We start from the raw sequence: 25,575 nt of genomic DNA on the forward strand, positions 1-25,575 counted from the left end.
TTTAATTTAAATTGCAAATTAATTGCTTTGTTTTTTTTTCAAGCACAGATATTCACATTACAGACAATCTTAAGTTTATGTTGCTTTATTTAAACAAAAAAAAAAGATATTCTATTTATCATGTTGCAATGCTGTAATAGAGACAAGTAACACACTTGGCTTATTTTTTTTTAAAAGTAACCTTGTATAATCTCACCCTCAGATGCCACATCACCTTAATACAGTGTTTGACGAAATATTCCTTGAAGTCCTTCCCCTACAAATCATTTTTTGCTTTTGTATTGTTTTTTCCTCCTGAAGATTCTGCAGGTCAAGAGGAGCCCCAGAGGTGCAGAGATGATGAGTTTCAGTGTAGGAACTGGCGCTGCATACGAGCCAATTGGATTTGTGATGGAGATGATGACTGTTTAGATGGCAGTGATGAGGAGGCTCACATATGCTGTATGTACCTTGTTTTCTTCCTCCCTAACTGGGACGTATAATCCCTGTTGTGCCTGCTTTACTGAACCATCAAACCTCTGTGGCCTCAAGCTGTGTCATTTAGCATGCACAGAGTGTCATACGTGTCTGTGATGTATCACTCAATATAGAAATTTTCATTCTCTACAGGTAGCACAGGTGTCATCCATTTTATATCGACCTAGTAACAATATGGATTTTTTTTTTCTAAAATCCTCACTCAGAGAGGAGCCTCTAAGAAATATGAAAAATATGAAAGTAGCCAAGGTATAGCCTAGTGTATAGAGTGGTCCAATATATGCAAAAATTCTAAGATTCACAATACCCCAAATTATCCAGTCAAAAACCAACAATTCCAGAGAGCTATATAATATTTAAAGCTACACTGTGTAACTTTTTTAGTTTATTCATAGCTAAAAACACTTAATTCTTTCAAAAATATATGTTCTCATTAATATATATTTACTTCTTTCAAGTTATAAAGTATTCTCGTAAGTTTATAATATGCCATTGAAAATACATACGGGTGAGGGGTTCCAATGCCGGTCGCCATGTTGGCCCTCCATCTTGAAAGTACATTAGCCAAAGAGGGACATACCCGTAAATTCAAGCTTTGCCTTTCGTGTTTTAACACTCGATGGCACCATGTCAAATGTGAAGAGGGGGATTGCCATGTTAATCTTGGACTAAATCGGCCACCGTATGAGTTAAAATGAAATCAGAATTGAGAGGAACAGAAACTAATATTCACTGTATGGTCATATACCTTTACACCGCTAGATGGGGGGAAATATCACACAGTCTAGCTTTAAAAAGGGTTAGTTCACCCCAAAATGAAAATTCTGTCATTAATTACTCACCCTCATGTTGTTCGACACCTGCTGTAAGAACTTAGTTCTATTTTCGGAACACAAATGATTCATGATTCAAATTGATTCATGATTCATTCAAATGATTGATTCATGATTTTGATCATGTGTCAAACTACCAAACTGCTGAAATCACGTGACACGTGATCCGAATCATGAATCAATACACTGATGGGCTTTGTAACGGCGTCTTTAGTGCCTTTATGGGTCTTGAGAGAGGAAATGAAATTGGTGTCAATGAAGGCCTGTCTGAGCCAAAGTATGTTAACAAAAATATCTTCATTTGTGTTCTGAAGATGAACTGGTCTTACAGGTGTCGAACGACATTAGGGTAATTAATTAATGAGAGAATTTTCATTTTTGGGTGAACTAACCCTTTAAATGTATATGGTAATAAATGATTTATTCTACCTTGAATTGCATTGGATAAAACGACTACATAAATGTAAATTTAACAAGCAGGCTGTTTGCGTATAATTGGTTGATAATTAACAAGTTGCTAATTGACATCTCAGGGAATAACGAGTATCAAAATGTTCTCCCACACACTGCATAATTTGCACATGAGTTAATCGATAAGATAAGCACTATGTTAAAATGTCATGGGCTGAGTCATTTTTTCACTATGAGAAATACTTTAACGTGACGTTCTGCCAGAATTATCAGAATTGCAAAATCAATTTTCTGCTCTGCTGGGATGTCCTATAGTTTAATACGCCTGAAACTTTACTGCCTGATCCCACTTGAATCCGGTTTTCCATTTCATCTGTTACTCATTGTCTGTTGGGTGGAATGCGTTGAGTATCCGGGGTTGTGAGTAATGGTAGGTTCTATTATTAAATAGAGCAAATAGTAGAGGAAAACACAGGCAGCACTTTAAATAAACTCCAAAAGCCTGAGGGCAAATGCATATTTTTCAGATAAATGTGAAGCTAGCTCAGGAGAATAGATGAATAGTACAATGAAAAGTGCTGTGTCAAAACAAAAGTAGAGTATTATGCATATGAACCCATATGGAGAGTGGGCTGTCAGTGGTATAACAAAACAAATCAACCCCATGCAAAAAAACACAAAAAAAAAAACAGCTACAATAACAAATATGTCAAATGCTAATTGTTTGCACGTGAATGATACAATATGTACTTTTTTGAGCAAAACATATCCTGTTTGACATGTTTGTTTGTTTTTTGTTTTTGCTTCCAATCTGCCTTCCAGCTAACCACAGTTGCCCGATTGACCAATTCAAGTGTCCCAATAACCGCTGCATACCCAAGAGGTGGCTTTGTGATGGAACCAATGACTGTGGAGATAATGAAGATGAGTCTAATAAAACATGCTCAGGTAGAACTCTACTCCCTCATACACAGGGCCGGCTCTAGCTCTTTGGTTGCCCTAGGCGAGATGGAGTTTTGCGCCCCCCACACCTCCCCACCCCACTCCACTCACTTTTATCGTCTCTAATTCAGCACATGTCTGTTTTCCTAGGCCTACCCCTAACCGAGAAGCACTTATTATTAAACACGTTCGACACTTTATTTCCACTTTTCAAACATTTTCTCACTTTTTATTAAAAATATATGCCTTTCCAATTTGATATGTGATGGGAAAAGGGAATAGAGCGAGTGTGGCAAAAGGCAGGATCGAACCACTGATCGATCTGCATCAAATCTTGATGCCGCGCGTCTAACCACTACACCACAGCCACTGTAAAAAATTAGGTGAACACAGCATATTTGTGTTTAATGTAAATAATATGGCATCTATCATTAGGCTGCTCCAGTAAAAAAAAAAAAAACCGAGAGTCCGTATTTATTTCTTTCCGACGCCCACATAGAGAGCGTTTGTACTTTTCATAAATAACATGCATACGTTATCCATATTCATAACGAACTGGACTTTTGATATTTAAATGACATCCATGTAGGTTATTGTAGATTATTGTCAGTGAAGTTATGTTTGCAATACGTATAGTAATTATGTAGAAAACTAGCAAGTGATAGCTTAGTGACAATATTAATAATATTTATAAAATAAATATTAGTTGATAAGATTGATACTAAGTCATTTTATTTTGTTTGACAACTTATTGGCTGAGATAAGAAGACTAACCTCTATACTGGGCTTTCTTTCAATTTTCTTCCTTTCTTTTTTTCTCTTTTTCCGTCCCTGTGCATCCGCGGGGTTTAGACGCCTCATTTTTGATGAACGCGCAAGATGAGCACTTGCCTGACCTAACGCCTGAACTAATAATCAATAATCACCATCAATTCAATCTAATAATCAGGTTGATAAGTAATAAAACGTGTGGCTGAGGGGGCGCCCTATGATGATCATGTTTAATGAACATTATGTTGTATTTCGCTTGTTCCGATTCTATGCTTAATGGGTAGTAATGGGCGGCACTAGAGCGCGCTCGCGCCCCTAACACAATTGTCGCCCTAGGCAACCGCCTAGCTCGCCTATAGCAAACGCCGGCCCTGCTCATACATATTAAACAGATTCATCCGCCAATATCAGTCATGAGTAGTGTTTTCATTTAGGAAATTAAACATATTAATCACAAATTAAACTTACTATAAACTTACTCTATGAATTATTTGTGCATTCTTTCTCATTTTAGGGTCCCACTAATTACCTTAAGAAACTAAAAACAAGCAGTATCTTAATATCATTTTTATTAGTATGCGCAAATATTTAACATCATATGATAAAGGGCATTACTGGGACGACCAAATACACATTACGTATAATATACACACTCACCTAAAGGATTATTAGAAACACCATACTAATACTGTGTTTGCCCCCCTTTAGCCTTCAGAACTGCCTTAGTCAGCTTTATGAAGAACTGGCATGCATGTATTCATGTTTTAAGTGGCTTTCAACATTAAAGAGCAATGTAAAGAGATTGAGTTTAAGGTCATATTTCCAGGTTAAAGTTAAACAATATTTTAAAACATTGTTTTCTGGTGGAATTGTGAACATTTAATTTTTGTTTGCCATTTTGAAGCGAGTGACAGCATCAGCCTCCCCAGTTGTATAGTTTACCGTTTTAGAAATGTTGCCTTATTTATTTCATTGCTGATTCTCATTCAGAGCTATGGTTAGGTACTATAATGAGGCAAGGATCATTGACTTTCTTATGGGATATTGATACAACGACGCAAACTTTTTTTATCCCCAACCTCCTTTTTTTCTAACTTAAGTAACACCTGGCCTGTTTCCAGAAGTTAACACCCTTTCGCTACATTAAGTGCTGTAAGATCAATGGAAGGGAAGAACAGATGTGATAAATGCTGTCAACAGTCTGACATCCTTCTGATAAAGCCGGAGACGGCTCAGGCCTTTGTTGACTTGGCAGGATCTGTTAGAGCAAAGCGATGTGGAACACAAGTGATTATACTGAATCAGTGAAGAGCTGAAATTGACAGCAGATGTTAAAGCGATTTAATATTTCATGATTCAAGATGATCTGAAGCAGAGAATTGCTTGAATTGGCTGTAAAATAGTCTCTGGCGTATCGATGAAATTTTGATCAGTAAGCTCTGAATTAAAAGACTGCCTTTTGGTGGGACTAATTCCTGGAGTCACACATCAGACTAAACCAGCTTAAAGAAATTACCCAATAGACTTAAATTGATTACCTCGCATGTGTGTGTTCAAGCTCTGTCCGCTATGATTAAAAATCAAGAACTGGTGCAAGATTGATGGTTCTGCTTTGCTTTATTTGTCTTTTTTCCAAGAATTGTATTTATTAAGATTGTTTGAAACAGTCTGTTCTGTTTCAGTCTGTTCTGTTTCAGTCTGAACTATTTTCTAAACTTTTTTTGCTCAAACTGCAAAATCCTGTTTAATGGAATCATTATATAAAATCATTGTATTCTTTGTCATTTGGATCCCTGGTGGCCACTGCTAAAAACTCTAAATGTAATGAATAACCAGATTATCTTGTTCCCTTTATCGTTTTGTCTTTAGCCCAGCCATGTCGGGCTGGTCAGTTCACCTGTGGTAATGGTCGCTGTGTACCAGAAGAGTGGCGGTGCGATCAAGATGATGATTGTGGAGACATGTCAGACGAGTCCACATCCTGTGGTGAGTCACTGTCCTTTTAGCTAATTGGCTTGGCAAATTTCACTGTGGTAAAACTGGTGAATCTGTCTGCGCTGTCATTATCAACCTGGCTTACTTAGGACAAATCTCTCTGTCCCCTTTCCACCAACACAGTGCCACTGCTTGTGCCAAATCTGAACCTATTAAAGAGATAGTTCACCCAAAAATTTAAATTAGCCCATGATTTACTCCCTATCAAGTCATCCTAGGTGTATATGACATTCTTCTTTCAGACGAATATAATCAGAGTTATTTAAAAAAAATCCTGGCTAAACCAAACTTTATAATGGCAAGGATTGTTGCTTTTGAAGTCCATAAAAATGCATCTGTCCGTCAAATAATGTGCTCCACACGGCTCTGGGAGGTTAATAAATGCCTTTAGAAGTGAATTGATGAGTTTGTGTAAGAAAAATATCCATATTTAAAACTTTATAAAGTAACATTTCGGCCAATCGCCTTCCATATTCAGTTAATGGAAAAATTGTTGAAAGTGTCTCTGCAGTTCAAAGGATTACGATGCCAGGTAAGCACGTCCGACGTCATGTATGCATCTTGAACTTCGAGAAAACATTTTCAACACTTTTCCACGGAAGGCAATCGGTCGGAACTTTAATTAAAAAAAAGTTTTAAATATGGATATTATGGATATAATATGGATATTCTTACACAAAATCATCGATTCGCATCAGAAGGCCTTTATTAACCTCCCAGAGTTGTGTGGAGCAGGTTATTTTACAGACAGATGCATTTTTTTTATGGACTTCAAAAACAGAACAACAAATCCCTGCCATTATAAAGCTTGGATTAGCCAGGACTTTTTAAATATAACTCCGATTGCATTCATCTGAAAGAAGAATGTCATATACACATAGGATGACTTGAGGGTGAGTAAATCATGGGCTAATTTTCATTTTTTTGGTCAACTACCTCTTTAAATGCATCTCTGCAAGTAAACACATTGAAAACAAACCAAAGGAAAATGGCCATTACAAAAACACAATGTGGCTTGTTTGATTGTGGACAGGTTATGCTACATAGTCAGTTTGGCTCTCAAATCACTGGTAACACTTGCCTGAGAGAGCTTTGCAGCACATTCTTATATTACTCCTCCTCCAACTCCTCAGTATACAGGACAGAGTACAATGTAAAACATGTACATTCTTCTAACCACCGAGTCCATGCTTTTAGAAGCAGAGAGGAAACGGGAATTAAACTTGTATGCAAGAGCTTTTAAGATTGTGGCGGTAATATAAACCAGAAATTCTCTGATGTTAAGAGCTCACCATAAGTACATCCCAGACACTGAAAGCAGAGAAAAGGAAAGGACAGGGTTTTAAGAGGAAATGACCCAGGAAAGATACCAGTGTGAACTCCCACAGTGAAAATGACAATTCAGAGCATAAATTCTGGTAATGCTGGGTAAGACAGGTAGCCTTTTGAGTAGTCTCTTCTTACACAATCTCAGTCAAGAAACATTTCTTTGAAAGGAGACTTTTTCCCCTTTAAATATGTAATTAAACTTATTACTTATGTATAAATTTGCTTTGGGGGAATTATGTGAATTTAGGGAATATAAGTCCAGAGCTTGCCCCAGAGCAAACCCTCTTTTGCTGTTACAAATTGAAATCATGCATCGTGAATCAAGTTTACTGGTATTTGTGCCATTATTTACCACCTAAAAAAGCATGTTTTAAAACAAATGCTAATTTGCGTTGGTCATCATGGATATATTCCAGCTGTGTCTGTGTTCTTTAATTTGCGCTTTGTCAGTAGATTCCACACTCCCATCGCTGCTTTTTTTGGAATTGCACTCTCGCGCTAATGTAACCCGTTTAGTAAATCCGGTCCTAAGTTTATTTCAATGTTAAAGGTGATGGATATATTTTAAATTTTCTTTGTCTTTTTCTTAAACCAGAAAGTAATCTCAGAAAGCAGTCTCATAACATTTCTAGCTCTCTGTCAGGACAATTGGTGCACATCACGTTTTCTGTTGACTGTGCACAAAAATCAACATTCAAGCATGTGATGTATTTCCCTAGGGTCCATATACATTTATATGTACATTTAAAAGGTCTATGTAAATGCATCTTTTCATGGTATCATGGTCTCATCATATATCACTTCTCCTTCCTGTCAGTTTTACTCCCTCGAGAGCTAAATTTAAATTCTGACTCTAGCGCCATTTTTTTCTATCATGCTATGCAGGAAATTTAACTTTCTGGGTTTCTGTCACCAAATGCTGCAAATTGCTCAAAGTGCCATTGTCTTTGTTACCTCTGCTGTGTCTTAGACTGCCTCAGTACACTCTTGCACAAACACTCCCCGTGTAAGCGGTAATTAGAGTGCATGCCTGACTTCATTTAATCGTAATCAAGCTGGGCCGAAAGACACGGAGCTTCACTGGCTCCCACAACTGCACTGCGCACAACACACCTAAAACACAGCGAGGCTCAGCTTGCTGTGTGCTAATTACCATTCTGAAAGCATTTTGAAGCCTTCAAAACATGTTTTGCTTGTTACAATATTGGTATTCCAGTGTAGCTGTGGCATTTTGGTATTAGCTATCACAGCCATAAAAAACAGGAATAGTTCATAGTTTGAAGCTCATGTCATTCTGACTTTGAGTTGTATTGATTTTTTGATTTTTTGATTTTTTTATGTAAAAAAATAAAATAAATCAGAACTTCTCTTTTCTCTGCATTAAAAGTGGATGGTTACTGCCAGGCTACAAAAGTGACATTTTGTTTTCCACAAAGGTAGAGTAATAATACCAGGTTAGATGACATTGGGGTGTATAAATGATGACATCGTTTTCAATTGTGGGGTAAAATTTCCCTGTAAACAAGATCCATAAGCATCTTTAGTCTTTTCAGGTTTGTTTTCACTGATATGTGGTCTTTTAGACAATTGTGTCACGTGACAGATACGTTGGACCTGAATGCTCCAATTCAAAAGAAACAAAATGTGGGATTTACTATCAAAGTAATCAAAATATAATATAAATACATTTTAATGTTATTATAAGTTTTAATTTATATTTAAGGGTTAGTTCACCCAAAAAGGAAAATTCTCTCATTAATTACTTACCCTAATGTCGTTCGACACCCGTAAGACCTCTGTTCATCTTCGGAACACAAATGAAGATATTTTTGTTGTAATATGATGGCTCAGAAAGGCCTTTATTGACACCAATGTCATTTCCTCTCTCAAGACTCATAAAAGGCACTAAAGACGTCGTTACAAAGCTCATCTCACTACAGTTGCTTTACAATAAATAGCTTTTAAAAACAAGCAACGAGAATAGTTTTTTGAAATAATGGGCCATAGTGATGGGCCAATTTCAAAACAAAGTTTTGAACGGTTATGAATCAGTGTATTGATTCATGATTCAGATCGCCAATGTCACGTAATTTCAGCAGTTTGACACGCAATCATAAATCAATATGCTGATTCATAACCGTTCAAAACATTGTTTTGAATTCGGCCCATCACTATATAAGTCGTTATTTAGTTTTTTTGCACACAAAAACTTTTCTTGTCGCGCCATCGGATTACAACACTAATATCTTTATTTGTGTTCCGAAGATGAACGGAGGTCTTACAGGTGTCGAACAACAAGGGTAAGTAATTAATGAGAGAATGTTCATTTTGGGGTGAACGAACCCTTTAATACATTTTTTTATTATTATTTAATAGACAACAGTACTGGCTTGTTGAGGTCCTATTTGGAGGTATGATTGCATTATAATCTAAGAGATGTGAACTTGAACTGCTACTGTCTACTGCACAGATTCTTATAAGTGATATCCCCCCCCACCCCTTCAAATCAGATTTCACTGGGCAGAGTTATTACCCCTGCAGTCTCACTTCTTGTTGTTGAACCTGATCTATTGTGAAAACTGGATGTTGAAAGTATAGTAATTGCCAAAGTCAGGGGACTGGAACACTCTGTTGTGAAATTTAGAAGTGGGATTTACTGCTGTCAACAATAACAGCAGCATGTTCTGGGAATAAATGTTCAAATAAAACTATTTTTTTCTCTTTTATTTGTTGACTCAACTGTAATCTTGACTTGTAACAGTCTTCTCCTAGATTAGCAGCACTTCGAATGATGTGCTTTCCAATGACTTCTAAGAGTTCGTATTTGTGCTGGCAAAGGTTTTATTTGTGAGGGAAAAACAATTCCCTAAAAGTAATTTTCTCTGGGAAGCCCATGGGATCTGTTATTTCTGAAATCTCACGTGCTCTGTTTACTGCTGTTCGTGTTTTAGAGATGTCACCCAGTGGAGCAGAAATTGCATCTAAAAACCGTGAATGATGCCTACACACATTTTCAAGCTATTTTTGCTTAATTTAGTATTCATGTTATTATATTATGGCCATCATTGGATGACTGTTTAATTGTTCTGTAATGAAGCAACATCAGTATGTTTAATTTCAAAGTGTCCTAAGCACAAATTGAATGGATTTTGTTCTTAGATTGACTCCCTGCTGGGTTTCCATGTTTTGTGGGGACGTTGTTGATGTTTGCAGCACAATATTTGACCAGAAGGCTAAAAACAATAGTTATTTTCATCATTTACAGCATTCTGTCTCAGAGAGAGAGAGAGAGAGAGAGAGAGAGAGAGAGAGAGAGAGAGAGAGAGAGAGAGAGAGAGAGAGAGAGAGAGAGAGAGAGAGAGAGAGAGAGAGAGAGAGATGATGTTACCCCTGTTCGTTGCTGAGAAATATAATGTATGAATTCAGTAGCAAAGCTATTTCATTAATTAAAGTCACAGGGCAGCATTAATAACACATTTCTTTGCTCCTGAATGCTTGTGTGTGTGTGTGTGTGTGTGTGTGTGTGTGTGTGTGTGTGTGTGTGTGTGTGTGTGTGTGTGTGTGTGTGTGTGTGTGTGTGTGTGTGTGTGTGTGTGTGTGTGTGTGTGTGTGTGTGTGTGTGTGGGCGGGCGGGCGGGCGGGCATGTTTTTGTGACATATGAGGACACAAATGTGTATAATGACTTGGGTATGACATAGGTATTACAAGAAGAGGGTGAAATATGAGGACACTGGCCATGTCCCCACTTTTCAAAATGCTTATAAATCATACAGGATGAGGTTTATTTAGAAAGTAAAAATGCAGAATGTTTCCTGTGATGAGTAGGTAGGATGGGCGTGCGTGCGTGCGTGCGTGCGTGGGTGGGTGGGTACGGTTCAATAAAAGCAGTGAATTAATATAATGGTGATTAAACTGAATGGAACTACCTGTGCATTAAACCGTTTTAATGCACACCTTCCAGCCAATCAGAATTTTGTATTCAGACAGACCATGGTATAAATATAGATAAATCAGAGGGATTCTGCTAGAGCATCAGAAAATATTTTCTTCTTCGCATTTTATACTATATGTAAATGTACAGAATGAACAGTAATCTATTCTGTAACAAGAAGCTTGTTTATTCGGTCCCTTCAAGCCTCGAGTCCTTAGCTATTATCGTTGTGCCCACTGGTACAGCACTCAAGCCTAGGATTCTCTAAGGGAACTGTCCATGTTCATGGTGATGTTATGGAAACACAATTATTGGTTGTGTGGGCTAATTATATGATTATTCATAATAATATGTTGTCTATTTATATATTTCTGTGATAGAACAGCGTGTACAATCAAGTTTGAAGACATATTAATATATGGCAGAGGACCTGTTACCAAACAAATACATCAAAGAAAATACGCTAATAACAAATGCATCATTACACAGCCATAATTACCTTTCATGAATTGAAAATAGTTTCATCTGTGCATATGCACATTCTACCTGGTTGACTATGTGTGGGAGTTTCTTGACTGAGCTGAGAGACACTTTAAAGAGGAGCAGATGTTGTTTCTCCACTGCGTGTCATGTTAGTATTCCTGCAAGATTATGTGCTCTGATGTATTCACGAAAAGGTATAACGCAGTACGAGTCAATATACTTACATTCATAAGCTTGTGCACATTGTATTTATCACAAAAAAAAAAAAAAAACTTGATGTGCTAGTGCCAGTTCTTTCAAAAGATGAAAAATCCTTTTTCACCAAAGGCATCGTGATCCACAGGTTATTAGCAAAACCTGCGGTAATTCATAATGTTGAAACAATAACCTTTTGATATCTGTAAATCAACGTTATTTTAAAACGCACAAACTGTGCTATCTCATCGCTGGTGTGTTATTGCTTCCTGGTGAGCTCTTATTGCCTCTGACTGTTTTCCACTGCCTCCGTGAGGTCTCGTTTTCCCTTTGTTTGCGATTTCTTTTCATTAACCTTAGCTAGAAAATAGCAATAATTCACTGTGACATTTTGCATGACCTTCAGGGTTTCTTGGTTTCCACAATACTAGCACTAAACCCCCGCGGTATGACTTCTATACAAAAAACAAAAAAACAAATGTAACGCTCTGCAAGAGAATAGTTACCGGTTCAGGTTCGCCTCCAAACTTGCAAGAAACCAGGAAATTTCCTGAGGACAAAAGAGCCTCCAAATTTAATCTATTAGCATGACAGCGCAATCTGTGCCAGGACAAACTTCTTTTGCAATTGTTCAAAGCTAAAAGCTAAATGAAAAATGGGTTTTCTTCTCAAGTGTATCAAAGAGACAATGATGTATTGGATGGAGTTCAAGCGTCAGGGTTTTTGTGGCGAATGTTCCTCACGCTCTTTCTCTCTGCTCACAGCGTTCCCAACCTGCGAAGCTCTCAGCCAGTTCAGCTGCGCTAATGGGAGGTGCATTAGCATGAAGTGGCATTGTGACTCAGGTAAGTGTATCCAGAAGTAAGAAAATACTTTACCATTTGCTTTACTTGCTCTTCCATTTAGCATGATGATATATTAGCCTATATTTCTGGGAGCTGATAAAAGAAAGCCCGGCACTTTAATTCAATTAAGTCCATTGATCCTACTGTCCAGTCTTTTTTTGTCACACAAGAAATGCATCACATTAATAACCATTAAATATTAACAGATTATTTTATCTGAAATATCTCCATTTCAGATCAAGGAGAGTGTAAAATACCGACCTTTATAATTAACTGCCGGTCCTCAAGGTCTGCAATACGTTATTGCCTGAGTGCAATGCTCGATCATCAACAACAATAAAACCTGTTTTTTTTTTTTTTTTTTTTTATAACTGGTTTTGTTTTTTCTTTCTCTTTCTCTTTCTCTCTCTCTCTCTCTCTCTCTTTTTTTTGTTTCTCAAATGAGATCATTCAGCCAAGGTCAGCATATGGAGGCAGTATTTCTTATTCAGGGTCAGGGCCTTCGGATACCTTGCTGATTTTTCAGAACAAAATGAGGCTTGGCATAATTCCATGTCCTGAAGGCTCATGTTTGAAAATCTCCTGTGCTGTCCTCTGTTTTTGTCATTTCAGTTCCTAGTATTGTGCAACAAACCATGAGCACAACAGGGTTAAAGACCCCCTTAAGGAAAATGTGCCATTTTCTGGTACCAAAGTGTATGACTATCATAAAATCGATTTATTTTTTTATTGTATTTTGATTGCGCAACACAATTTGTGTGACAATACACGCTTTAAAAAAATACCAGCCACTGCTGTTTAAAAGTAAAATGTTACTTTTATAAGTATAAGTTTTTCCAATCACAAAGTTTTTAAAGAAATTAATACTTTTATTCCGCTTGGAAATATTTAAATGTATGAAAAGTGACAGTGAAGAATGTATATTCAAACTTTTGGTGTTCTTCTGATCATAAAAGAATTCCTGAAAAAAAAAAAATCTTAAATATTAATCTGCACACCTTTTTTCCTGGAGTAGTACATTACAGCAATCAATATTAAAAACATTTATATTGGAAACATTTTAAATGTTAATAGTTTTTTACATTATTATTTTGATTAAAAAAAAGCAACTTTGTTGAGCATAAGAGACTTTTTTCATGAACATGAAGAAAAAAAGAAATAAAAATGTTTTTGAATGGTAGTTGTTAGGGGTTAACAGTTTATGATCCAAGACCAGTAGTGAAAAATGAAGACTAAGAGTCAGGAGTGTAATTAATTAAAAGAAAAATTTACTGAAGAATAGTTTGCAGTTTCATCAGCAAAAGTCAGCTTCAAGCTTATGAACTCTTGAAAGGAGTTGTACACCATCTCAACACTGATCTTTCACACAGAATATTGATCACATACACAAATACAAATACAAGGTCTCGCCAAGGTTGGAGCTGATTAAGCTCCAGTTCTAACCCAAAATATACTGATAGCATGTGCTTTCTCTCAGTGAGAGGTACAGACATTAGTACAGGCAATATTTGTCTTGACTCTTTAGTGTTTCAGTAAAAGAAATTATAAATTATAATAAATTAAATGAAAGACAAATCCATATTTCATATCTGGAAGCTGGGTTAAGTGAGCAAACACTGTTACTGTACTCCTGGCATATCAGGGGTGTGTAATACCTCCCAAATCTAAACGTTAAAACTTTGTTGCAATCAAGTGTTTAGTGAAACATCACATCTCTAGACCAGACACTCAGCCACCACTCAGAGACCAAATACACACTTTAGAAAACAAGAAACGATCAGTGGTTCTCTTCAGCAAAATCATAACTGGAAAAAAATCATTATAATAATATAGGAAAATACATATTGATTAAGGCTTTGATTATGAATTTAATTATGATATATATGCAAGGTTTAATAAAAGGGCAGAGAATTCCCCTTTCAGTGTGGACACTTAAAATGTCTCTATTGCAATGAGTTATTCCGATTCTAATTATGCATGACTGTACTGTATTTGTGTTGGTAGATGATGACTGTGGAGACAACAGTGATGAGGCAGGCTGCATTCACTCCTGTGCTAACGGCCAGTATAAGTGCAACAGCGGCAGATGCATCCCAGACCACTGGGCCTGCGACGGGGACAATGACTGCGGAGACTTCAGTGATGAAAATGTCACTTGTGCTGGTGTTGCCCCTGGTAGGACATCACCTTTCTCTCTTTACCCACCTTATGGGGCCCTGTGTGTTTAGGTAATTCTTTCTAAGTGCTCGTGGAATGATTCCTCTAAAATCGAGCTTTGTCCGTATTATTTTTAAATGGTTGGCTAAGGTATGCATGCATGTATTCATTTGCCTTTGAATCTTTCATGAGCTAAATTGTTTAAGTGTATGAAGGCCCCTGCATTCTGTTCCATTCGATCATCTGCATGGCGTCTAGATTTGATTCAACTATATTGTCATTAGGTGAGTTTACATGGAGCACTGTAAACAGTTTAAAAGTCCAATCTGAATGAAAATGCTCCATAAAATACCTTAATCAGAATGAAAATGCCCAAACTGAATGAAATTGTAATCGGTTTGAGAGGGGTGGGATAAACCTTTTCAAGAACCGATCAAACGAAAAATTTCCCCTTCTAAACAAACTGACCGGATTACTTTTGAGTGCGCTTCTTATATGACGTGATACACAAGCGCGCGCCTTTACCACTGCCCGTGCGCCGCACTCACACGCAGGCTATAATGTTGAGAGGAAAGTTAATTTTTCTGAGAGGTAAACTTTTTATTTCATTAGAAGTTGTGAAGATAATGTTGGCATAATGACACAGACATAGCCCGGCTCCATCCTCTCATCTTGACAGCGTTTGTCCCAGGCACTTTTTACTTCAACTGCGCCTGACAGGAGAATACATTTTTTTCTGAGATGATTACACTTTACACTAAATAAATAGCTTTTATAAAACCCTATAAGTCCTGTTGGTCGTTGAGAGTTGCTATGGCATCCGTGAACACATTTTCAGCTATTGGAGAGGACAGCGTCGACATTTCTGATGCGGCAGACAAACTGCTCTGTGATTATTGCGATTGAAAGTCAGCACATGTAACTGTGTAAACCCTAGATCAGCTTAGATAACATCTCATGTAAACAGTCCACTAAATCTTTCAATCGGAATTATTTTAAACGGAATGACAAAAAAAAGTGTAAACGTGGCTATTGTGCAAAACACACATAAAATATACTTAGCATCTAATCAGAAGTGCAAATTGTAATATAGCATAAATGATAGTATACTGCTATTACTGCCACACTGAAAATCATCATCTACAGCATCTGTGTACCAGATATTGCCCAACATGCCACTGTATGAATTTGAAAACTATACATGTTGTAAATTCAGAACAGTCGTCTTTACATCGATCATTGCTGTAATTTCTGAGTGCTCGGTATGCCATATAAACTTCCCTAGTTGCAATGTGTGCCATATAAACACATCAGAGTAATCAGAGTGTTTAGAAAGGACGCATTTCCCTGTTGCGTTGATTAAAAACGCATTTGTGTTCGTTTCTGTACATGAACAACTTAACCAACCTACCGAGTGGTTTCCAGAGAATCTGTTTAACATGACTAATTAGCAGACTAACAAAGAGCTGAATGATAGCGATCAAGTCAGTGTTGCTTGTAATTGCCTTGGTGCAATGTCCCTAATTTGGGGAACACAAGTTTAAAACTTTCTCTCTTTTTATACACTTGACAGATCTAATCTTATCTGAGCTCGCTAGGGAACCACCTTACAGATTTGAATCTTTTAATCTGCTGTAATTACCTCTGAAAGCTGAGGCCAAGTCCTCCAATGCTTTCGGCTCACCAGCTTGTCACAGAAATGTTGGAGCCATTCATCAAACCGGCTCCTGACAGAGGTTCTCGGCTCCTGTCCGTCTCTGAGGGTTTGTCCGGCTCATATCCTCTCAGCGCAGGGCTCAGATCACTGTATAACACATGCTCTGTCTGTATCTGTAAAGTGTAGGAGACACTGGTAACTCTCAGCATTAGCCTAAAGCAAAACAGGGGGCCCTTTAGTTTTTAAGGGTTTGTTATGTTACCAGCTCTCTTTTTCAGCAGGCCATTTGTTTGTTTGATGGTAGGCTGGGCATTGAGGTAACTTTGGTGAATCCACTTTTCTTTTTTTTTTTGGAGTATGTATTTAACTCCTGTCATTATTTAAGGTTCAGAGTGAATCAGAAGCTGATCATTGAGGCAGGCTACGGTAAAGAGGCTTTTCTTTAGTGCTTTTCTTACTCTTTAAGTAATTCTCGCCCCTGTACTTTGTGTTGAAAAAGCACAGACACTTGTATTTGCCGGGGTCAGGGAGAATATTTAAGTATTTATTAGTGTGACCAGAGGGAAGGATATTTGATACATCTCAGCCTGTTTAACATTATCAAGGCTAACTGGAGTAGTCTGAACTGAATGCATCTGTGAGTTTTAATAAACGATTATGAAACCTTTTTTTCTTTCTTTCTTTTTTAAATCTTTCAATTTCTAATACATTGTTTATGGTTCCATTAACGAGTCTTTTATTCATTTTAATTATTAAATATAGTTAGAAAAGTGTATCTCCACTCCCAATTGATGAGATTTCAATACAGTTTTTATTAGAAGCAGCATAAATTCAATAGTTGATTTACATTTTATGTCTTACAGTTAGCTGCATTTGTTCATTGCAAAAAAATGCTTTTCTTACTTCGCATTTGTCTTTTTTTCCTAGTCCAAACATCAAAACATGCGTCTAAATTAAAACAAGAAGTATTCATTTGACAAGCAAAAGTACTTGTCTTGTTTTAGAAATAAAATAATTCAAAACTAAGAGAGTTTTTGCTTAAAATAAGCTAAATAATCTGCCAATGGGGTAAAAAAAAATAATCTGCCAATAGGGTAAACAAAATAATCTTAATTCAAAAAGAAACCAAGATTATTTTGCATACCCCATTTTAAGAAAAAACTCTCTTCATTTTGAATATGTTTTTCCCAAAATAAGAAAATAATTAGTAAATGTTTCTTAATGTAAGTTTTTGGATATTTTGACTGGAAATGGCAAAAATATTAAGTAAGAAACGCATTTTTTGCAATGTACTAAAAATAATTGATTTATTGGAGTAATTTGTTTAGGAATGGGACAACACTCTTGGGTATGTATGTGTTTGATTTAGTAAAAAGAACAGATTCAGAGTCATTTGTTCGGGACTTAGACTACACTTGCTTTACATGCTTTACATGTTGTATTTATTTAAAAGAATGGACTCATTTGTGCTGTGCAGGTTTTTACAAATTTAGAAAAATTAAACATTTAAAAATTGTATAGTCACGTAACAATATCACTAGCTCCCATTAATTAAAGTTCCCATTAATTCAAATTTGACATATTTACATTTTTACCGCCCTACATTTTTTCAAATTCAAAGAGATGTTCATTCGTGAAGAATGTTTCACTCAGATATACTTTTTGCCGTTTCCTGTTCTCTATAATGATGAATACATAACAATCATGTTACCCGAGGGGCTACACATAGCTGGTTTAAGATGGTCAAGTGCTGCTCCTAAGCTGCTCCTAAGAAACTAGTTAATGTTAAACCAATTAAAGGTGGGGTAAGTGATATCTGGTAACCATTGTTGATATTTCAAATCACCAAAACAAACACGCCTCTACCCCCAAAAGGGTCTCGCCCCTATTTTGATAGCTCCGCCCCACACATACATAATCCAGGCGACTACAGCAGAATCTGTGTGTAACTAATCCAGGTCGAATATTTGATGAAAAAGTCACCCGTTCCACCCCCAAAACACAAAACGTTCTTATGAACAACTTTATAGTACACAAGCATGACAGTCCAACTAACGAACATATTACAATTATGACAAGATTACAGTTATAGCGATCACAAAAACATAAACCGTTCTTATGAACAACTCGATAGTACACGAGCACTATAGTCCAGCTAACGACATATTACAATTATGACCGGATAAGGGTTATATAGATCATGAAAAGAGGAAACAAACATTTATTAGGAGTATAATATCTTACTTGTCGGACACATTTTGTGAGCTGACGCTTGAAACATACAGTGAGGAGATTTAGACGCTCCATACGGTGTGGAAATGAACAGTACTTTATCATCGCTAAGGTGAGCCACAATACGATCGCAAATAGACAAACAAGCGAACATGACACACAAGCATATTCAGGCACAAGCAGCATATATTAGTTCTCAGCTAATGTCTGTCATGTGTCGCGTGTTTTAAATAATGACTTGTACTGAGTGAGCACCCTCTCTCTCTTATCACCGTCATTAGTAGACACGCCCCTTACCTGCACTCTAAAAAATGCTGGGTTAAAAACAACCCAAGTTGGGTTGAAAATGCACTTACCCAACAATTGAGTTGTTTTAACCCAATGGTTGAGTTGTTTTAACCCAGTGGTTGGGTTAAATGTTGCTTAAGACAACCCAATTGCTGGGTAAGAACAACTCAACCATTGGGTTAAAACAAACCAATTGTTGGGTTAGTGCATTTTCAACCCAACTTGGGTTGTTTTTAACCCAGCATTTTTTAGAGTGTGCTGATTGGCTACAAGTTTGGTATTGGACTCAGCCCGAGTCCGTTTTGTAAAACCGTTTTTAAATAACACTTACCCCACCTTTAATGACTAACTAAGGACCAGTATAAAGCAGCTCAAAGCTCAGCTGCCATGCTTCAGAATATATCTAACCAGCATATCCTTTTCTTTTTTTTTTTCAACAATGAAATACTATGTTCTCAATTAAAATACTCTCGAATATCCTGGTCTCCGCTTCTGAGTTTCCTACAGCTGGAGTTGGATGTGCGGGTGTATGTTTGATTCCTTTATAAGAACTGACTCATTAGTGTCATTTGTTCAGAACTGGACTACACTGGCCATGCTGTAAGAGTTTCATTCACTAAAAAAGAACTGACTCATTACTGTCATTGTTTCAGGAACTGGACTGCAATGGTCATGCTGTATGTGTTCGATTCACTGAAAAGTAGCAACTCATTAGAGTCATTCAGGAATTGGAACACCTCCGGATAAATCTGTTTTTGATTGTATTTTGTCATGTCCAGCGTTGCCTCCTGTGGAATGCAGCGGAGAGGAGTTTCACTGTCGCGCTGATGGGACCTGCATCCCCGAGCGCTGGCGCTGCGATGGGGATAAAGACTGTGAAGACGGCAGTGACGAAACCAACTGCAAGGGCGTTAAGAGAATCTGTGATCCCCAGGCAAAGTTTACCTGCAAAAGCTCAGGTAAGCCTGCCAGGTGTTCCTCAGTACCAGTAAGTCTGCTCTGACCTCACATTGATTTTGTACACTGACCTACTGCTATATTTTCCCCTTGTGTTCAATATAACATATCAAAACTGTTACATTCTATAAAGCAGTGTGTGATATTTTATTCCATGATGTCATCCTTGAGCTTTCAGTTATCTTTGCCTCTTGCAAATTGAATAAATCCAGCCTGTTTTTTTTTTTTGTTACATGGTGCAATCCTTTGCAATGTTAGAATTTGTATTTATCCAGAACAGCTGAGATGATTGGTGTAACCTGTGAGCTTGAATGATTTGTACTTCACAGTGGTGTTTAATTTGGTAGCACTGCTATTAGTCCATGTTCAGAGTTAGCTATTGTGTCAAATTAAAAATGGGAGATATGTAATTTCTTTGCCCCTAGATACCAAATGGAAAATTAAGACCTTGAGGTTTCCCAAACTTTCCTCGATCTGCTTTCAAGTCAGTCAGTCGAACAGACAGTCCAGTCCGGCCCTTTGGTTGAGCCAATGTTGCTGTTTTGAACTGGATGCTGAAACAAATAGAATAAAGCTTTGCTAAAACTACTTTAAACAAATACACCTACCTATGAATATTGTAACCTACTTGCAATTTCTTTCAGCATATCAAGCTGCAGTAAAAGAATGTGTTGAATGCATTTGGGGGACAGAATGTCACATCTCACCTCTACACAAAAATGATTACATGCAGTGCTTCTTTTGAACATATTTTGCTGTAATTTGTATCACAATTTTTTTCTCCATTCAGACCTTATAGTGAAATCAATCAACATGGGACTTTTTGATGTAGCAGTCGCCCTAATTGTAAATGATTGCCTTTGAAAAGACATCTAGAGCCAAACCAAAGACAAAAGAGCTCAAGAATTGTTCGTTGTTTTGTTCATACCCCCTTTGATGTGAAAAATGTGCTAAAAAGCAAAGTACACCTTTTCCGGACCACTGCACTGCAGACGAATGCCAAGTCCCATATCATTTTGACATGCTCAGAAAGAGTGTTCACCTGTTTATTTCACCATGAAGGTAGACTGAACACAAAGAATCCTGACTGTTTTAAAATCTGGGGTTTTCAGTGTTGCAAAGTGTACAAGTTTGTGGTCAGTTTTAACATGTATTTGATTAAATTAAAGAAACTCAACGACTTTTTGGGACTTTGGCTTGTTCACCGTATCCCCCAGGGTTAGAAGTCCATACACACCATTCTCATCTCCGTGCATGCCATAACTCTGTCTGACACACACACTGCTAGCCTAGCTTAGTGCTAGTGTTGTAGTGTAGATCAAGACCAAGAATATGGGGTTGAGACCAAGACAAGACCAAAACTAAGACAGGGCGAGACTGTGTCAAGACCAAGACTAGACCAGCACTCCTTAAATTCATCTAAAAGATCCATATCTACTGTCTGAGAAATTACTTATATTTAATGCATTAATACAATTAGAATAGTAAGACACTCCAATCGAATCACTGATAATTAAATGAATGGTTCCACACTTTGCTGCCGTACCATGGATGCAGCGGCACAATGATATTACGCAGCGCCTGAAAATAGGCTAACTTTTGCAACTTAATCAACATGACCAGAGCGTGCTCTGAAACGTGACAACCTGCTTGCACAAAGAGTCAGGCGGTATGGACTTATCTAACTTTGGATAACGGCGAATAAGCCAAAGTCCCAACAAGTCATTGTGTTCCTTTAAATACTATATTTAAAAAATATGTTAAAATTGAAAACAGTTATTTTAAAGTGTAATAACATTTAACAATAATAATATTTTTATTGTATTTTTTTATGAAATAAATGCAGCCTTTTTGAGACTTTATTTCAAAAACATAAATTACCAACCGGAACGTATGTTTCATAATTAAAATGTTTAAATACGTGTTGCAGTTTTGATAAAATGAGTCTCTGAGGGTTAAACGAGCTGACATTTGCTAAAAGCTCCTGTTTGCATCTGACGTCCCCCCGGCTTGACGTTCCGCCACCTGAAATTTTACCCAGATTTATCTATGCTCACCTACGAATAACAATTTAGGGCTGACAGCTTGATTTATTTAGAGGTCTGTCTGAATGTTGTGCCCCAAGGGAAGTGTATCAGCAAGAGCTGGGTGTGTGACGGCGACAACGACTGTGAAGACCGCTCGGATGAAGACTCATGCGAGTCCTCCATCTGTAAGCCCCCTACTCAGTCCTGTGCGAATGACTCCAGCACCTGCCTGCCTCCCAGCAAGATCTGCGACGGGAGAAATGACTGCGCTGACCGTTCGGATGAGGGTCCTTTCTGTGGTGAGTGATTAGAGCCTCATCAGTTCTCTAAGATTTGATACAAAAAAGTATAATTTTAACTCTAAATATGGATTTATATTTGTTCTTATAACTTTATTTTATTTATGTTTTACTTTAAATTTTTAGTGATTTTAGTACTTCCGCTTAAGCTCATTTATTTCATTTAGATGCTAATTTATGTTTGTAGTTTTTTGGCAGCACTTTATTGTACAGTCCTGTTTCCCATGTTCATAGTATGTGCATATTATATAGTAATTACAATAACTAATAATAACTAGGTACTGACCCTGAACCTACCCTTAAACCTGACCTCAACCCTTAGTTACCTTATATTAGACTGTAAGTACTGTAAAATAAAGTTTTTCTTCTTTTTTTATCCAATATTTGCCTTGTTTCCCCTTTGCAATTACTAAAAACCTTTTAATAATAATAAATAATAATATGTTTATTTTATATAGCGCCTTTCCAGAACCCAAGGTCGCTTTACAATGTAGTCCAAAAACAATTGGCCTGTTCATGATAACACATAAACAAGCAGGTGTACAACAATCAACTCCAGATAGACAACAACAACAAAGACGTTACTTAATCATACTGAGCAATTAACAGCAACTAGTCATGTAACATGAAAAGGTGTAAGATCACTTAGAAGGCTGATGTGGTGCGAGAGATAATTATTTACTGCCCAAAGAAAACAGGTGAGTTTTAAGTTCGGATTTAAACAACTGTAGAGTCGGTGCGTTACGGATGGTCAAGGGCAGCTTGTTCCATAATGTAGGGCCAGCAACACTAAAAGCCCTACCTCCCATAGTAGTGCATTTAAACTTTTGTACAACAAGCAGATTATCATTGCTGGATCTGAGGGTCCGGGCAGGAACATATCTGTGAACTAACTCAGCAAGGTATAGTGGTGCAGGGCCATGAATGGCGTTGTAGACTAAAACTAACGGTTTAAACTGGATGCGGCTGGCCAAAGCAAGCCAGTGAAGTTGGTTGAGGATGGGAGTGATGTGGACAGATCTTTTATTAAACGTTAGTGCTCGGGCAGCAGAGTTTTGTACCATTTGGAGGCGATGTATAGCCTTTGCTGGTAAGCCGCTGTATAGAGCATTGCAGTAGTCAAGTCGTGAGGTTATGAATGCGTGATAACGGTTTCAGCATCATTAAAGTTGAGGGATCGGCGGATATATACAATATTTCGCAAGTGGAAAAAGCATGTCTTAACTGTCTGACCAATATGTGAGTCAAAAGATAATGAAGAGTCAAGCAATACCCCCAGATTACGCACAATTTTTGAAGGGTTAATCCGTACACCGTTTTAATAAGCCTGGCTTCTTGTTGTTAACAGACATGATCTAAAAGCCACAAAACTTTGATATTTTTTATTTATTCATTCAGCCTTTAATCAATGCAAGTGTCGCAGTGCATATTTATCACTGGGTCCATAGTGCTTGTGTTCACAGCCTTATTCACTGTACACCCTTTGACTAACGCTAATTGAAATCTGCTGTGGTATTACGTGAGGTCTGGTGCATTCTGCACGAAATGTTGGATGGATTGAATTAGAATTACTCATGCGGAGTAGGTCTATCAATACACAGGAAGCCAAAACCATGAAAGAAGGCAACTAACCAATGAGAATAAAACACCTGAGCACTATAGATTTGGATTCATATGAGCAAATCAATATGTACTGTGTTTACCGCTCATGGGTGAAAAGATTTTGATAATGCTGTGTTTGTGCCTACACGGCATGTCTCTAAGGGCTACTTGAATCTCTTTAAGTTCCATCCTTGAGTGAGTGTAATGGAAAGCCAACACGTGATCTGTAAGCTACAGACACAGGGAAAAAATACAGCCCGTCTGAATCAAGCTGAAAACGTGGATCCGTTTGTCTGTGAATCCCTCGCTGGGGAAAGCGTCTCCTGAGAGTCACCAATGTATAATTCTCTTCGAATGCGACTAGACAAACATTTCAGTGACTACAGTGCATTGCCAACACTCGCCCATGGGAGCCCACCGCTCATGTTCTGAGGACGAGGTGTATTATCTGTCTGACTAGACCTCCTTTTGGTTTGGCCCTCTTATTGCCAATTAGATGGTGCCATTGGACCTTGAGGGGGCTGACTGACTCAGACCAACGCAGCAGGACTCAATGCCATTTGTAACCTTTGGGAAGCAGCTATTCTTCACCTCCATATAGACTTCAGTGTCCCCTGTGAAGAAAATGCAATTCTCTTGCAGCCGCAGAGGGGATCATCATAATCAGTAGAGGCAAAAAGACCTTGGAAAGTGTCATTTTCAACAAGCTGTGTTTTCCCTCACCTTTGTCTTTCTCTCCTATAAAGGACCAGGTGCTTCAATGAAAGCAAAATGCTTAGCCATTAGAGATGAGAGACTAAGAGTACATTTCTGAAAAGAGATGATGTAGCGGAGACCCAGTTTGCATTTCTTTTAAAGGCACAATATGTAATTAAATATTTCATGCAGTTGTATACTTGCATTAACCCAAAAGTTCCCAAGGATTTGGAAATACAGGGAAATTCTAATTTTAAGTATTATCTCATCCCTTGTCATTGGGGGCATATCAATGACGTAATTTCCACCCTATCCTCGGTTTCCACTTGTAGAAACCATGGCAACGTATGTGGAAAAATGTTGAAGTGGTGGTTTTACAGCATCTGGCACACAGATGTTGTGTTGTCAGTCATCATGGATCACAGTTATCCATTGGTCTACGAATACACTATGAGAAATGTCAGTTACTGACAGAATAGCGAAACCCCCATTCCGTCAATGACTGACGTGACGTCTCCGTTCCCATACGTAGCCAAGGCGTTTATGGGTGTTTGGCAGTTGTCCTTGAGGGGCTGCCACTTTTACTTTCGGTTTGTTTATTTTATTATTAAAGTGTTTGAATGTTCACTGGTTCCTGCCTCCTTCTTCCCTGATTCATTATCCTTTTTACACTGAGAAATAACACAAGGATCAATTTTCAAGATAAAGAGAGCTTTGCGACTAACTTATATAGTGTGTGTTGGGCAAAATTATTTACCCATTAGTTGTAAATACTGAGTTCGTTCAAATTTACTTTTAGTACGTTTGTTTTAAACACGTAAAACTGCACGCACCAAACGCACCAAATCATTTGGCAAATATTACATATCAGTAACAGGCTAATATTAGCATTACATTTCACTTTCCTCGCAGCTAATTCATTATGATGACATAAAATTGTGTGATCAAATGTACATTTAAAAACTAATTAATTACCTCATCTGTGAACATGATTTGTGAATTCCATAGACCTCTGGAGGGTGAAAACGACATCTTCCATCGTCCCACTCTCCTTCATAGCGTCATCAAGCTTTGCCTTTTTTTGTTTTGAATAACAAAAACAATACATATTGTTCGTTTGTTTGGCCTGCATAGCATCTGGAGTCGGTTCTAGTTCAGACCTGTGGTTTCTCTTTGTGTCTTTTTTGTATTTTTTTACATTTGGCTGTTGTTTAGGTCAGTTTAATGGCATAATAGCCTAGTCAAGTCAAGTCACCTTTATTTATATAGCGTTTTTTACAATGCCGATTGTTTCAAAGCAACTTCACAGTGTTAAAGGAAGTGTATGTAAGAATTGTGGTCAAAAATGGTACAATCACTATCCCCTCTCCCCCTCCCCCGACTCGAGGTTGCCAGATCTGCTGCAGGATCCAGCAGGAACGTTTGTAGCTGCAGCTGTGGTAACTAG

At 37.6% G+C, this 25,575-nt stretch overlaps 1 protein-coding gene across 13 annotated transcripts in view; it reads left to right on the plus strand.

Moving 5' to 3' along the window:
• Positions 1-25,575, plus strand: part of lrp1bb (low density lipoprotein receptor-related protein 1Bb) — a 442,399-nt gene that overhangs the window by 263,522 nt on the left and 153,302 nt on the right. For all 13 annotated transcript variants that reach the window (XM_067444216.1, XM_067444217.1, XM_067444225.1 and 10 more), the window contains 7 exons: positions 301-441; positions 2,544-2,669; positions 5,304-5,420; positions 12,133-12,213; positions 14,218-14,388; positions 19,327-19,506; positions 21,630-21,830. In XM_067444216.1, coding sequence (XP_067300317.1) covers positions 301-441; positions 2,544-2,669; positions 5,304-5,420; positions 12,133-12,213; positions 14,218-14,388; positions 19,327-19,506; positions 21,630-21,830 — 1,017 coding nt within the window. The remainder of the gene's footprint in view (positions 1-300; positions 442-2,543; positions 2,670-5,303; positions 5,421-12,132; positions 12,214-14,217; positions 14,389-19,326; positions 19,507-21,629; positions 21,831-25,575) is intronic.

This window comes from Pseudorasbora parva, chromosome 5, assembly GCF_024679245.1.
Source record: "Pseudorasbora parva isolate DD20220531a chromosome 5, ASM2467924v1, whole genome shotgun sequence".
Classification (NCBI taxonomy): domain Eukaryota; kingdom Metazoa; phylum Chordata; class Actinopteri; order Cypriniformes; family Gobionidae; genus Pseudorasbora; species Pseudorasbora parva.